The 15,897-nt window shown below is 36.9% G+C and overlaps 1 protein-coding gene across 2 annotated transcripts in view; it reads left to right on the forward strand.

The window, feature by feature from the left end:
* Positions 1-37: 37 nt before the first annotated feature.
* The window catches only part of C7H5orf22 (chromosome 7 C5orf22 homolog), a 20,646-nt gene continuing 4,786 nt past the window's right edge, over positions 38-15,897 (forward strand). Inside the window, exons 1-8 of one of the 2 annotated variants that reach the window (XM_006748619.3) lie at positions 38-229; positions 1,465-1,610; positions 3,609-3,758; positions 5,953-6,382; positions 8,602-8,664; positions 8,904-9,025; positions 12,308-12,374; positions 14,435-14,574. In XM_006748619.3, the coding sequence (XP_006748682.1) occupies positions 128-229; positions 1,465-1,610; positions 3,609-3,758; positions 5,953-6,382; positions 8,602-8,664; positions 8,904-9,025; positions 12,308-12,374; positions 14,435-14,574 (1,220 nt within the window). In that variant the 5' untranslated portion in view covers positions 38-127. The other variant, XM_081825943.1, reaches the window with a different exon arrangement.

Below are 15,897 nucleotides of genomic sequence, written 5' to 3' on the forward strand. Positions count from 1 at the left end.
CCCCTGCCCTCTACATCTTCCAATGAGGAACCGCAACCGGGTGAGCGCGCGTTTCCACCCGGGAGGGGCTGTGGGGCTGCCCCTCCGGCGTTCCGGGGTCCTAGCCTCGCGACTGCGGCTCGCTGGGATGCTGCCGCGCGGGAAAAGCATGGGCGACTCTGTGAGAGAGCGCGGTCGCCTCCGGCGCTACCCCAAGCTCCCAGTGTGGGTCGTGGAGGATCACCAGGAGGTGAGCCGGCGGCTGCTTGATCCTGGGGCAATATCACGCGAGGGCCAAGGAGGTTGCGGAGCCTCCGCATGAAGGCCAGAGATAAGCAGAATTTGTTATCCGCGCGAGTTCCATTGCTGTGGGGAAAAGCACCGGAACGACTAACTTGGGAGACTAGGCGCTGACGTTTATTGAATCGCTTACTATGCGTCGGGCAACTCATTTAACCTTTCACGGTTTGCCCAGAATCCCACACCAACAACTGGCGGCGTCGGGATTCGAACCTGAGCTTTCTCACTGCAGAGCCCCGTGTCCCTAACCTGCAGGATGACGCAGCCTTCCAGCTTTCCCCGGCGTCTCCGTCACGGCACGGCTGTGTGTAGGTGGGAAGCTTTTTGTAAAGAATGTGGGCTGCGGTCTGTGGTATAGGGAGTGTCATCGTAGCACTCAGGGCTGTTGGTATTGTGTGCTTAGCGTGTACAGAAATCTTTTTACAGCGAGCCCTGCTTTTATAAACACGAACGATATTTCCTATTTTTATGGCAGTGCTACTTTGGAGTAGCTAAAACGGTGCCTTAATCTAGTCTTCTGGAAGGGAGGCCCGTGGATTCGAGACTTTTTTTTTCTTTTTTTTAATTAATAGGCCTTGGAAGGTCTCTGGTTATGAAAGGGGGAGCGGATGATTCCGGATTTATGGATGGAGAAAGGAAGTTGAGTTTCCCAGGACCTAGAGGTAGTGTGTATGGGCCTGAGAAAGAAGCACAAGGGCGGGTTAAGCGGTGTTTTCAAATTCAGTATTAAACCTAGAACTACAGGGACTCTAACAGGACAGGAACCGTAGAGACCGCCTAGCCTAGCTCCATCATCCTAAGGTGTGGAAAAGGCCAGAAGACCCAAGGTAGCTTGAACACATCCTTATGACAGAATGTGTATTAACTACCAGTGTTTTCCTGAGAGCCAATCCTTGTCTGTTTACCCACGTTATCTTTTGAGTTTGTGATGGGGCAAGATGGCAGCAAGAGACGCCCATTAAAGCCTTTGGAGGTGCAAGCTGGAACTTCTGAGGAAAAAATAAAGCTTGGGAACGCTATCTAAACCCATCTACAGTGAACAAATTTTATATTTTCCTACTTTTTAGCAACTCGGCGTGCTTCAAATTATGTGTAGTTATGTTAAGCATTGTTTTTCAGGCTGCAGCTGAGCATATGCTCATGATTGCAGTGCTAATTCCGAATGTGTGCCTGTGTTTTTTACAGGTCCTGCCTTATATATACCGGGCCATTGGCTCAAAGCATCTTCCTGCCAGTAACATAAGTTTTGTGCATTTTGATTCACATCCAGACCTCCTTATTCCTGTGAATATGCCAGCTGACACAGTGTTTGACAAGGAAACACTTTTCGGGTAATACGTGGTTTTTGTTAATGATTTTTTTTTTTAAAGTAGACTCTGCCCCCGATGTGGGGCTCAAACTCAAGACCCTGAGATCAAGAGCCACATGCTCCACCAACTGAGCCAGCCAGGCATCCCTCTTAATGATCTTTTATGTGTTTGAAATACAATTTGCAGTACATGATAAACAAGGGAAATAGACTTTGCTGAGCTCATGAGTTTTGTTTTTGTTTTGTTTGCCTTTTTTATTTTATTTAGAGCAAGTGTTGACAGACTTTTTCTTCAAGAGCCAGATAGTAAGTATCTTAAGTTTGCTCACTGTATGGTCTCTGTTGCAACTACTTATCTCTGCCCTTATAGTAGGAAAGCAACCATGGACATTGTGTAACAAATGGCTGTGGCTATGTTCCAATAAAACTTTATTTACAAAAACAAGTGGCTTAGCCAATGTTTGCCAACCTCAGCTTTAGAATATAGAATTTTAGAGGTAGAAGAGACTTTAGAAGTTACCTAAGCCAGTTCTCCCATCCTCTCCCCTTTAAAAGTCTGGATACTAAGGCGCAAGAAAATGTGTTTTAAACACGTTGTTCAATGGTTGTATAGGCAACACATCTTTAATTTGTATATCCTTCCTTCCAGTATTGAGTCCTTCCAACCTCTAAATTTGTACTACTTTCCCCTAGAAGGGCCATATATAATATATTTCTAAATAAAGACTTACTAGACTCTCTTCTGTCATAAAGTTCTCTGAAATTCTGCCACTGTCTCATTATGTATGCATTTGTTAGGATGTAGCCTAGTCATACAATGTAAAAAATTACATACATAGCAGTAATTTTTCTTTATAATATAAAATTAAAAGATAGATGCTAGCATGAATTAACTTTAGCCTACTACGTTTCTTTCAGTTGACCTTTTCTAGAACCCCATTTTAGAGAACTAATTTCTAAAGAAATGTGGTAGCTCTACCATTGTTGTTACTCTCTTTTATATTTAGAGGTTTTATATTTTAGAAATTGAAAGGAATTATGAAACAAGTATGCAGATTGTATATAGAATAATAATTCTTAAACTTTTTAGTCTGAGAATTCCTGTACACCCTTAAAAATTACTGAGCATTTTTCTAAGTGTGAGTTGTATCTATTCACATTTACCATATTTGAAATTAAAACTGAGAAATGTTTAAAATATTAATTTATTTCAAAAGAGACTTCAATATGTTAGCATAAATATATTTTTATGAAAAATATATTTTCCAAAGCAAAAATATAGTAAGAAGAGTAACAATGTTTAAGTTTTTGCACATCTCTTTGATACTTGTCTTTATAGGAGACAGCTAGATTCTTATATCTGCTTCCACATTCAGTCTGTTGCCATATGTTGTTTTGGTGGAAGTAAATGAAGAAAATTTAGAAAGTATTTTCATAGCCTTTTCAGATAATTATGAATATTCAGTAGCATACCAAAACTAACAAGTAGTGGTTTTTTAAAGCTTAATTCGAATGTAGAATCCAACAATTCAGATTTAAGTCTGAATAACCATTGTATGTTGATCACTCTTTCTTTCAAGAAAAATGGTGTTCAGCTTTCAATTGAATCACAAGTGTTTTTCCTTGAGACAACCGTTGTACTTCAAAGTATGTAGTAGCAGGAGTACTTTTTGTGCATTTCTCATTTTGCCACCCAGAATATTTAAAATGTATACTCAGGATCAAGGTTTAATAAAATTATGAAGGACCTTTTTACATGAAACTGGCTTTGGGAGGGGGCAGTGGTGCTTGGTAGTGAAGAATACAGTGACTACTAGTAGAGTTGGTGCCATCGCCTTGATTAGTCTTAGGATACCAACCCACCATTGTTTTGCACCATCAGTGCAAATGTCAATACAATGAAAAGGGGAAATGATGCCTTAATGCCATCAGGAAAATTGTTAAACTCTTGTTCTGGGTGAAATTACATTGGGGAAAAGCCACTCACTAGTAGTTTCCATGCTTTCTATTTCTTTTTCAGAGAATTAAGTATTGAGAATTGGATTATGCCTGCAGTTTATGCTGGCCATTTTTCTCATGTGCTGTGGCTTCATCCCACATGGGCTCAGCAAATCAGAGAGGGCCAACATCACTTTTTAGTAGGCAGAGACACTTCTACCACAACAATCAGGTAATTTCCTCATATTTATGAGTATAAGAGGGAATGAATGCTTCTTTTATCTTATTTTGAATCCCCATAATAACTCATAAGTTGTCTACATGCAAATGGGCTCTGATTAAGCCTCAGCTCTTTTAAAGAGCTCTCAAAACACCAGGAACAAGTTTTCAAGTGCCTTGACCTTCTTCACATACCATTTATATTTTGTTGCTGGTCACATTGGTTTTGAATAATAGGATCTTCATCTTCTGGAATTCTGGTTCCATTGATGACTAATTCCATTAAATGAAGTACCTTATCTATTTATCTAATGATGCATTTTACTATTTCCTTACAATCTAATTATTGTCTGCTGAATTTAACAATTAGCAGTGAAAAAGCAAAATTACCTCATTTCAGATTTTTTTTTGGTAACTCCAATGACTAAAAAGTAGATTTGGGGTTTTAGTTTTAGTAATATGATTAGCTTTAGATAATTAAAGTTACAGCATTCTTTGACTTGAGTTACATGTGCAGCTGGTTTTGTTATATAAGCTCTTTAACCAATGTTTTATGGATATTGCAATACTGTAATTATCTTTAGAAATATCATCGTGTTCTTGACTTTCTACATTCTTTTGTGATGGGATGAATGTTTTAAGCAGTGAAACCATAACTTTCTCAAAGGTGAAGGAGAATGGAATAAAATGGTAATACATTGAAAATGAAATACAGTCTTTCTCATTGAAAGTGATACTTTTTATTTCTGATTTATCCTTAATGATACTGTTAGGTTTTGTTGTGTGTTCTTATCAATTGCACAAATAACTTTGTTGTGTATCCATGAAAATTATATTTATTGAGGATGTTATACTAAATAAATAAATATACTAAATAAATAAATAGGACTCCACATAGAATAAATATTATATATAATACTGGTATATGTGAGAGAATGATAGTGCTTTTATTTAGTACTTCAGTGAGTAGACCTAAGTTGACCTCTAACAGGCTTCTGCAAAATCAGATAATTTTGAGTAATCTGAAACAGACATTTGAAACTCAATGTATAATAACAATATTAGGAAAAATTTGATTATCTGGTGATTTTACTTAATCCTGCAAGTAGAAGTTTGCAGAAGAGACACATACTCAGGTATGCAGTCTGAGATGCATGTGTTTATACAGATATGAACAAAGTGAAGAGTCCTTTATTAAAGAAGAATACGAATTTAGGTTGGGGGATACAGCCTTTGTCATTCTTTGGATGGCACAATTTACAATAAGCCTGGATATTAGCTGTATTATGTCATTAGTCTTATTTTGGAAAATTAATAGCTTTTTAAATTTAAGGCTGTATAGCTGGAGGAAGGTGGGTAGGAAATAAATATTAACCATTATTTTAGTTGGATAGAGCCTGACTCTGGAAGAAGCATTTAGTTTTGCTATTCCAAGTACTTGCTAAGGCATAATATAGTTGAAAAGCTAAGAACATACTGATATGTCTAAAATCAGAAATCTGTAACTTGTAAAATGCATTCTGCATGTGTATAAGATATTTTGAAGTTGTTTTCCATATTAAAATATTACAGTTATACAGAGTTTGGCAAAGCTTTGAAACACATCAGAGGGAGCTTTTGTTAAGAGAAATTATTTCCAGATGTAATTTTTCTCTTAAGTGATTATTTGGATGAAGTTGCTGCTGGTATGAGAGTGATTCAGAACACTAGCTGAAAGAGGATCATTTATTTCTTTCTTTTATTAGAGTTTACCACACACAGTCCAGGGCCTATGTGGCAGTTTACAGGTTTGGAAACCCCATTTCCTTTTATCTTTTTGCTTCATCTCCAGAGCATTGCCTTTGTCCTCATAGCCCAGGGTGGGCTTGCCATTTGCATGTTCATGCACCAGTCAGCAGGTAGAGGGGAGCAAGGTTATATATGCTTCTCTTCCACTCACAGCCTTAGTCCAGGACTTAGTCAAATAGCCACACCTCGCCGCAAGATCAGCTATGAAGTCCAGTCTCCTTCGGGCAGTTATGTGCACAGCTAAAACTAGGGGGAAAGCTATTTCTGTAGAAAAACAGGAATTAACGAAAGTAAAGAGAACTCTTAGTTTTTGTTAAATATGTTCTTTGTTACATTTCTGCAGTGCTTCAGAAATGCTATATGAAATGTCAGCTAATTTGTCCATTTGTCTTTAAAATCGTTTTTTTCCTCTAATCCAGGGTTACAAGTACAGATCATTACTTTCTAAGTGATGGTCTTTATGTAACTGAAGACCAGCTAGAGAACCAAAAACCTTTACAATTGGATGTAATTATGGTAAAACCTTATAAACCCTGTAACAATCAAGAAGAAAATGATGCAGTGTCTTCTGCTAAGAAGCCAAAGCTAGCACTGGAAGACGCAGAAAACACTGCCTCTACTAAGTGTGACTCTTATTCAGAAGGACTGGAAAAGGACACAGTGACACAGAGGAGGGACCAAACTTGCCTAGAGCAACCATGTTCATGTTCTTATGAAAGCCAAGAATGTCAGACTACAGTCAGCACTGGGGAGATTCTGGAAATTTTGAAGAAAGGGGATGCATTTATTTTAGATATTGACTTGGATTTCTTTTCAGTCAAGAATCCCTTCAAAGAAATGTTCACTCAGGTAAATGTGGTATTTTTGAAATGTAGATCTTGAGAATTGTATGACATTTCTCTAGATCAGGGATCAGCAAACTTTCTGCAAACAGCCAGATATAATTACTTTATTGGGGGTCCCAAATGATTTCTATCACACATTGTTCCTTGTTGTTGTTAAACCTTTTCAAATCATATGCACCTGTTTTTTAAATTGAATTATGTACGTGCCTTTCTTAACTCAAGGGCCATACAAAAACAAGTTGTGGGTTGTGGGTTGCTGATCCCTGCTCTAGATAGTATATATTATTTCGTATTTATTAATTGGGGTAATATGTACATGGGTAGTTGAAAAAACTAAAATCCCATGGTACAAGAAAGCGTATGCATTAAAGAATGTCACTTTCTCACCCCATTCCCATTCCCTCAGTTTGTTACCTCAGAAACAAACATCATGGCCAGTTTCTTGGTGTATCTTTCCAGAGATATTCTACATATATAAAGTTCTGTGTGACAAATTTTCCACTGGACCATGAGGTGCCTGATTACACATGTACTATTTGTAGCTAATGATTCAGGCCTGTGATCCTTAGGGTACTTCATCAGATCTTAAATGCAGAAAGCCAGACAGTATTAGCCTGCACAGATCTGAGATGGGACATTTAAGAAACCAATAAATTCATGCTCCAAGTGTGCATTCCTGGGTGCATTTTATGACACAGTAACTGCTTACTTTAAGATTTGGGAGGCGGGGCGCCTGGGTGGCTCAGTTGGTTAAGCGACTGCCTTCGGCTCAGGTCATGATCCTGGAGTCCTGGGATCGAGTCCCGCATCGGGTTCCCTGCTCGGCGGGGAACCTGCTCCTCCCTCTGACCCTCCCCCATCTCGTGCTCTCTCTCTCTGTCTCATTCTCTCTCTCAAATAAATAAAATCTTTAAAAAAAAAAAAAAAAGATTTGGGAGGCTGTTCAAGTCTATTCTTTTTGGGATTCAAATTAACTTTTTTCTACCTAAATTCAGTGTTTGATTAGAATGATGTTGCACTTTATGATCCTAATTCACATATGTATCGGAAGCCATTGTGATTTATCAAAGACCTCTAAATAGGTATTGATTAAAAAATAGGTAAGATTTGAGGATTTAGTGTAATCTGAAACAAGAATGAGGGACCTAGAGTACTCTCCCAAGTTGCAAATAAGGGAGAAAAATTGCTATTTCTTCCTGCTCTTGTACATGGAGCCAGTGGTTATAACCATAAGTTCTTAGAATCATGAAATGACCTTAGAACTATTTAGAAAACTTGAATAGGCATATCTGAAAGCTGAAGAAACTGACCTTAGGAATTTATTTTACAAATATACTCATCAAATATTTTTAATGAAAATTACTACAAAGTTATACAAGGAACTTAATGGCAGTTACTCCTTTTCCAGTGCTATTAGGAAACCTGGGAAGTGGAGATTTTTGTATCCTTTTTTTTAAAGAGCATGTGCAGAAGTCCAGAGCAAGTTAAGTTCTGTTTGTTACTTCTACTGCTTATTAGCTGTATGATTTTGGGAAAGTTACGTAACCTTTCTGATCCACAGTTTCTTCAAGTATAACATCAAAATAATCACACGCAATGCATAGGATTATTATGATGAGGGTAGTGGCACAACATTGTGCTTAATGAACTTCAGCTCTTGCATATAAACTCTTCCCATACTCCTAAAAGGGATTATTGGGACCAGACATACCCACCTCTAATGGGGCTATTTAGCATGCTAAAGGGGAGACATTCTCCTGCAAAGTCTGTGCTTAGAAGGCATCATTCTTCATTGTATCTGCCCCCAGTATTGCCTTTGAACTTCTGAGTTCTCTTCAGTGGCTAGGGAAAGGGCTGCAAAGTGAACTTGGAGAGTTTTTGTTGTTGCTATTAAAGACATGTATATTTCCTATACATAGCTAAAATCTGTTTAGATCCTTGGATGTATCCATTTAGAATGTAGAATATTATTAGAAATCTTTCATATCAAGTCTTTTTCCATAGCTAATTTTCATACATTCTTGTCGGATAGAGTTCCCTAAAGCAATGACAATGTTTACAATAACATCTGAGTTATACATTTTCTCTGATTTTCACAGACTAATCTTTAAAGGATTATCTAAGATATTCTCCTTATATCATAGCCATTTTTTACTTAAAGCATATCATTGAGAAAAAACTTGGTTTTTTTCCTAGTATATGGATTTTTGTTTTGTTTTCCAGGAAGAGTACAAAATCTTACAAGAGCTGTACCAGTTTAAAAAACCTGGTACCAACCTGACAGAGGTATCCTTCATTTGTTTCTTTTGGGTTTTGTCTATTTATCACATATCTAATGATATCTCATAGCTCATTAGAGTGCTCTCAAACATCTAACCAAAATCTGTGTGTTTACTGGGGAAGCCCATGGTTAGTACTTAAGAAGTCATGGTTTTAACTAATTGAACTGCTATTTTCATTGCAATGGGATTTCACTTATTTTTTCAAAGAATAATTATAATCTTGGCTTTTCAATGTGTTTAAAGGAAGACTTGGTAGATTGTGTTGATACTCGAATTCATCAGTTAGAAGATTTAGAAGCTGCTTTTGCTGATTTATGTGATGGTGATGATGAAGAAACTGTACAGAAATGGGCTTCCAACCCTGGGTAAGACCTTGAAACATTTTTTCCCCAACTCTATTTTAGTCCTAGATATATTGTTAAATTTGCTAGATAAATTACTTTTGAATAATCAGTGTTAAGTGCCAACACAAATTTACTAACAATGGTTAGCCTTTACTGAGTGTTTTATATGTGCCCAATTCTAAGATTTTTCTTTTGCATTTATCTCATTTATTCCCTACAACAATCTGATGGCTTCATTGTTATTATGTTCATTTTATACATGAGGAAACTAAGGCACAGAGGTTAAAGTTGCTCAAAATCACATAGTAAGTGGGTATGTGCTTAATCGTTGTGCAGTGACTGCCTCTGTGATATATAAGATGTGGTGCTGGTCTTAGGGAAGATTAAAGATTGGTAAGACAGCCCCCATTCTAAGTAGAATAAGAAAAAAAAAATTAACCTATCAGTAAAAAAGTAAATGACTAGACAAGTAAATTATGATGTGAAAACTTGCCTCCTTTTAAGGATAGCCCTACTATGAGTAGAAGCTCATGCTGCCCATGGCATGAGGGAGCAGGATTTGAAAGCTGGATTCTTCATCAGGTCCTCTATTGGGCCGATTGTCTCAGCATTAACATTACCTTGAAAACATGGAGAGAAAAGTTCTTTTGGCGTGATCATCTGTCATTTTACAGGATGGGGTGAAGAGTGCCTTTAGTATTAAAGCAAGTTTGAAAGAATGTTGACATAAATAGTATAGTTACTTTTCCCTAAACTAATTCTATTTTTTTTCTAGTGCAGTGTAGTTGACATACTATATTCTATTAGTCTCAGGTGTACAACATAATGAATTGATATTCTGTACATTACACAGTGCTCACCACAGTAAATGTAGTTACCATCTGTCACTATACAGTGTTTTTATGATATCATTGACTACATTCCCTATGCTTTAGTTTTTATTCCCGCAATTTATTTATTTTATGACTGGAAGTTTGGACCTCTTAATCCCCTTTACTTTTTTCACCTATCTCCCCACCCGCTCTTGCAGCCATCAGTTCTTTGTATTTATGAGCCTGTTTCTGTTTTTTTTGTCATCTCTTCTGATTTTTAGACTCCATACACAAGTGAAATCATGTGGTAGTTATCTGACTTACTTTGTTTAGCATAATAATCTCTAGGTCCATCCATGTTGTCATGAATGCCAAGATTGCATTATTTTTTATGACTGGGTAATATTCCATTGTATATACACACCACACCTTCTTTATCCATTCATCTGTCAGTGGACACTTGGATTGCTTCCATATCTTGACTTTGGTAAATAATGCTGTAGTAAAGATAGGCATGCATATATCTTTTCAAATTGGTGTTTTTGTTTTCTTTGGGCAGATACCCAGCAGTGAAATTACTGGATCATATGATATTTCTATTTTTAATTTTTGTGGAACTTCCATACTGTTTTCCCAGTGGCTGCACCAGTTTACATTTTTACCAGCAGTACACCAAAGCTCCCTTTTCTCCACATCCTCATCAAACACTTCTTAGTTCTTGTTCTTTGATTCTAGCCATTGTGACTGGTGTGAGGTCATTTCTCACTGTGGTTTTGGTTTACATTTCCCTGATGATTAGTGATGTTAAGTCTCTGAAATAGACTTGAAATAATTCTTTAAATCATATAAACTCAAAAGGCCAGAAAACTAAAATAGAACCATCAGACACAAACTTTTTTGTCCACATGAGCATAGGAAACCAGAAGTAGCTTATTTTCAAATTGGTCTTCCACAAACTGAGATTATTCTCCACAGTGTAAATATAAGAAATCAGTCATAAGACAGCAACATAAATTAGAGAGTTAGAATAGTAGTACTTTGAGCCACTAAGACTTGTTATGTCATAGTTATTTAAGATAATTCATCAGATATCTAGAAGAATACAGAAGAAACTGGAATTGAGATTGCCTCTGGGGAGAGGAATTCTATGGCTAAAAGATGAAGTTGTAAGAGAGAAACATCTTTTGCTATGTGTGTATATTACCTATTCAAAATATTCAGTGTAATTTTTGTTTAAAAATAAAATATTGAAAAACATCCCTGAAATATAAATATAAAACTTTATTATCACTAAGGAAAACCATGGTATTATATTTATCACATCAGTAAATATTGACCAGGCACTTTAACATCAGTTCATGCTTTTCCTCTTCAGCATAGAGTGCTAATTCGAAAAACGATTCCCTCCTTTTTGAAATTATGATGGAAAAGGGAGATGTAGAAATAACTCATGGGATATGCTTCTTTCTAGAAATATTGAAAAGTACCTATTATTTTGTGGTTCTGTGATATCTCAAGCCAAGCTTAAAACTTAGATGAAAACTTTGGGGTCCCGATCTGGCCCATAGATGGGGCCACCTTTCACTGAAACTCACTGTGCCTGTGAGCATGCCTGGTTAACTCTTCATCACCTGCAGGGGGTTCTCTCACAGACTTGAAGAAACAATGAGGCTACAACAGAAGAGAGTCCAGAGTGTGGCTGGAATTGGGGGAAAAAAGAATAGCACAAAGGAAAAGTGGGTGAGACAAGCAAGAAAAGTCTCCCCAAACTTACCATGCCCCTGAAGGGCCAGATCCTCAGCATGAAGGAGTCTTCACTATTAAGAAGTAGAGGAGGTAGGTGATTAGGGTCCAGAAGCCCAGAAAGTGTTTTTAATAAAAAGAAAGAAGTAACAGGATGAGTGGATAGATAGGCCTCCATGCCTCCCTTTTTCTTTCTTTTTTCCCCTCCCACCAGATGAGTAGATATTGGTGGGGGAGGCAAAATACTAGAACCATCAATTAATTAATCATGGCTTCCAAAGAGTTCCACCTAAATTAAATCACTTAAAGGCACTATAGTTAGTATACTAAATGGTATAGAACTTTTCCAATTGTAATTGTGTGTGTCAAATATGTTCTGAAATTTTTTTAACTTTTGGGAAACTATCTTTTTTCATCACTGTGTGCTAAAGGCACTTAGTTTTCTTGCTGATGAAAATAATTTTTAAAGTCACAGTAGAGCTTCCATTTTTAAAGAAGAGGAAAATCTCAGTTTTTTGAGTGCTAATTTTCAAACTTTAACACAATCTGTAATCTTGTAGGTAAGAAAAAACAGGGAACATCTATTTCTTAATATTTTAAGATGATATTTGAATATCTTTATCTTTCATTTCTCAAACATCATGTGAAACATATTGTTAAAGGTAAATTTTAAGTGTAATAGATCATTTGCTTCTATAATTGTAGTTGAGGTAGTGTGATGTTTAATTGAAGGGTGACTTTTTTCCAGAATGGAATCACTAATTCCACTTGTACAGAGTTTGAAAAAACGGATGGAAGTACCAGACTATGAAATGGTAAATACTTTATATTAAAGTAAATAGAAAGGCATTTTTCTGAGTAGAAAAAGTACTTTTTGTTAAAGTGGTTTTCTTTTGTGTTCCAGGAAAGTGTAAATGAATTATTTTTTTAAAATGAGAAGACCTGAAAAAATACATAACTTTTTAGAAGTCAGAATACTAGAAAAGTTTTCCAGAAAAAATGAGTTTTTCCCAGTTTTATGTATGAAGCAAAAGTGCTGTGTATGTTTTTATTTTGTTTATGGCCAGATCTCTCCTTGCCAGAGAAAAGAAAGTATACAGTTTTTCAAGTTGCCCCTTATTTATTAATTCGTTTTCATAGTCCCTTCCTCCTCCTTTCTTTCCTCTCTCTGAAGACTTTCCTGATTGTAAAAACCAAGAGAAAGACAAAAGAAGCTGAGATGCTCTGGCAAGTGCGTCTCAACTGTATTAGCTGTATCACTGACTTTGTTTGCCAACAGTGATCTGAAAGCTGTGGTAAAAGTGGATACCTTCAATGATAATTGCTTTTATTTTTGTATCATTGCACAGTTTTTGAAGCATAAATTTTCCCACTTGAAGTTCAAGTGTCTTTTTAGATTTTGTGCCAAAACTGAGACCTGCAAGTCTTCTTTTACTCCTGGTGCTTCTTTGACTTCAATAAATTGTGTTTTTGATCTAGTGTTTTCTTTAGTTGTGGAATACAATCAGACTTCCTTATTTGAAATGAAGTTTATGTACTGATTTAATGCCAACTTTATAAGAAAAAAATACGAAAGAATATTTTGGTTAAATTGGAGCTAGTCCAAAACCCACTTTTTTTTTTAATGGCAGTTTTTAAGAATGATAGAGTTGGAAGATACTTAGGATTTTAAAATGCTTCAGCTTGCATGACACTGTTGAATGTGTCTTCATGCAGGTCTGCTGTAAATGTTACATTGCATCAGGATTTTCCAGTGGTAGATGGGGTTTTAGATATTGCTGAACGAAGGAAGGGATGGAATGGGCTTGATTGCAGATTATGGAACCAAATATGTGCCTATAGCTGCAGGATTAGACCACTAAGTGTTTTGATCCTTTCAATAGAAAAGAACATGCACAGGGGCGCCTGGGTGGCTCAGCCGGCCTTCGGCTCAGGTCATGACCCCAGGGTCCTGGAATCGAGTCCTGAATCAGGCTCCCTGCTCAGCGGGGAGCCTGCTTCTCCCTCTCCCTCTGCCTGCCTCTCTGCCTGCTTGTTCTCTCTCTCTCTCTGTCAAATAAATAAATAAAATCTTTAAAAAAAGAAAAGAACATGCACATTCTGTCATTTTCCTACATTGATTGTTCCTAGTTAAAATTTTGATATGTATCCAGAGCCTTCAATAAAATAGATTAATGAGGGTTTTTTCCCATGCTTTGCACTCGTATACACTAGGCAAAACAGTGACATACTGAGTTCCATTTTTCAAAACTTCAAAGCAGAGGATGTAAAATGTTAGCCCTTGAGCCACTTCTAACTTTCAGGCATAGTTGAGTGCTAAGACTGGAACACCAGTCATTTACATTTAAAACACATCTATAGATGTCAGTAGTATGTGATTGTACATATAAAGGATACATAAGAAACTGGTAACAGGAGAAAGACTTTCCCTTATATCCTCCTGAAGCTTTGAACATAGTACTAGATTAGATGCATGTGTCTAAAAATATATATATATGCTGAAAGAAGAGGTAAGATGAGAATATGTATAGTTTTATATCCGCTTTTAGAATCTAGGTGAAATGGATAATTTGCTAGAAAATAGGAATTATCAAAATAGACTCAAAGACAGAAACTGAATTCATAATTACAAAATTAAAAAGTAGTTAAAAGAATTATTCCTATAAAAGACATCAGGCCCAAACAGCTGTACAGGCCAGTTCTTCCAAAACTTTAAAGAATAGAGAACTTCTGTAGCACAGATATTACTAAGGAAGAAAACAATCCCAGTCCACAACAATATTACAAGATTTGTCAGCAAGGACATTAATGGTTAAAGAATCTTCTAAAAACAATAAAGACTTAACAGTGTAATTTTTAATTTTCTTATTTTCAGGTTCACCAGGCTGGTCTAACCTGTGATTACTCAGAACTTCCTCACCATATCAGCACAGAACAAGAAATTGAGTATCTTATTCAGTCTGTATATTATTTACTGAAAAATTTACCAAAACCTACTCTTGTGACAATTGCAAGGTAAGTGTGGTAGCCTGAATAATGGCCCACCAGAGATATTCACATCCTAATCTCCAGAACCTGTGTATATGTTTCTTGTATAGGAAAAGAGACTTTGCAGGTGTAATTAACTCAACGAACTTGGAATGAGGAGATTAGCCTGGATTATTCAGTGGGCCAGTGTGCTCCCAGTGGTCCTTATAAAAGGAGGACAAGAGGGTCAGAATCAGAAATTGAAAGATGCTAGGCTGCTGGCTTTGAAGATGGAGGATAGGGCCACAAGCAAAGGAATGCAGGCAGCCTCTAGAAGCTGGAAAGACAGGGAAACAGATTCTTCCCTAGAAACTAGAGAAGAAGACAGCCCTGCTAGCATCTTGATTGTAGGACTCTGTAATAACTTTGTGTTGCTTTAAGCCATTGAGTTTGTGGTAATTTGTTATAGCAGCCATAGGAAATTAATACAGTCTCAATAGATGAATCTAATGATTACTATTACAGTAATTCTAATCAATTTTTCACCTACTCAGCTCAAAATTCAGATGTTGTATTTTCTCTTTCCTCTTAGTAATGGTTGGCAAACAACATGCAGTTCTTATTGTCTTATCTTTGAAGTTGGTGATACTATTCAGATGAACACAAGAATTCCCATTTATGTGTCTCCAAAAGGCTATTTAGCTGCTGCCATGTTTCAGATTTGAGAATAATGTGCTGAAAGTTACAACAATTTTTTTTATTATGTTATGTTAATCACCATACATTACATCATTAGTTTTTGATGTAGTGTTCCATGATTCATTGTTTGCATATAACACCCAGTGCTCCATGCAGAACGTGCCCTCTTTAATACCCATCACCAGGCTAACCCATCCTCCCACTCCCCTCCCCTCTAGAACCCTCAGTTTGTTTTTCAGAGTCCATAGTGTCTCATGGTTCGTCTCCCCCTCTGATTTCCACCCCCTTCATTCTTCCCCTCCTGCTATCATCATCTTCTTCTTCTTCTTCTTCTTCTTCTTCTTTTTTTTTTTAACATATGTTGTATTATTTGCTTCAGAGGTACAGATCTGTGATTCAGCAGTCTTGTACACTTCACAGCGCTTATCATAGCACATACCCTCCCCAATGTCTATCACCCAGCCACCCCATCCCTCCCACGCCCCACCACTCCAGCAACCCTCAGTTTGTGTCCTGAGATTAAGAATTCCTCATATCAGTGAGGTCATACGATACATGTCTTTCTCTGTTTGACTTATTTCGCTCAGCATAATACCCTCCAGTTCCATCCACGTTGTTGCAAATGGCAAGATTTCATTCTTTTTGATGGCTGCATAATATTCCATTGTCTAT

Source organism: Leptonychotes weddellii, chromosome 7, assembly GCF_054177405.1.
Source record: "Leptonychotes weddellii isolate Sample4059 chromosome 7, ASM5417740v2, whole genome shotgun sequence".
NCBI classification, from domain to species: domain Eukaryota; kingdom Metazoa; phylum Chordata; class Mammalia; order Carnivora; family Phocidae; genus Leptonychotes; species Leptonychotes weddellii.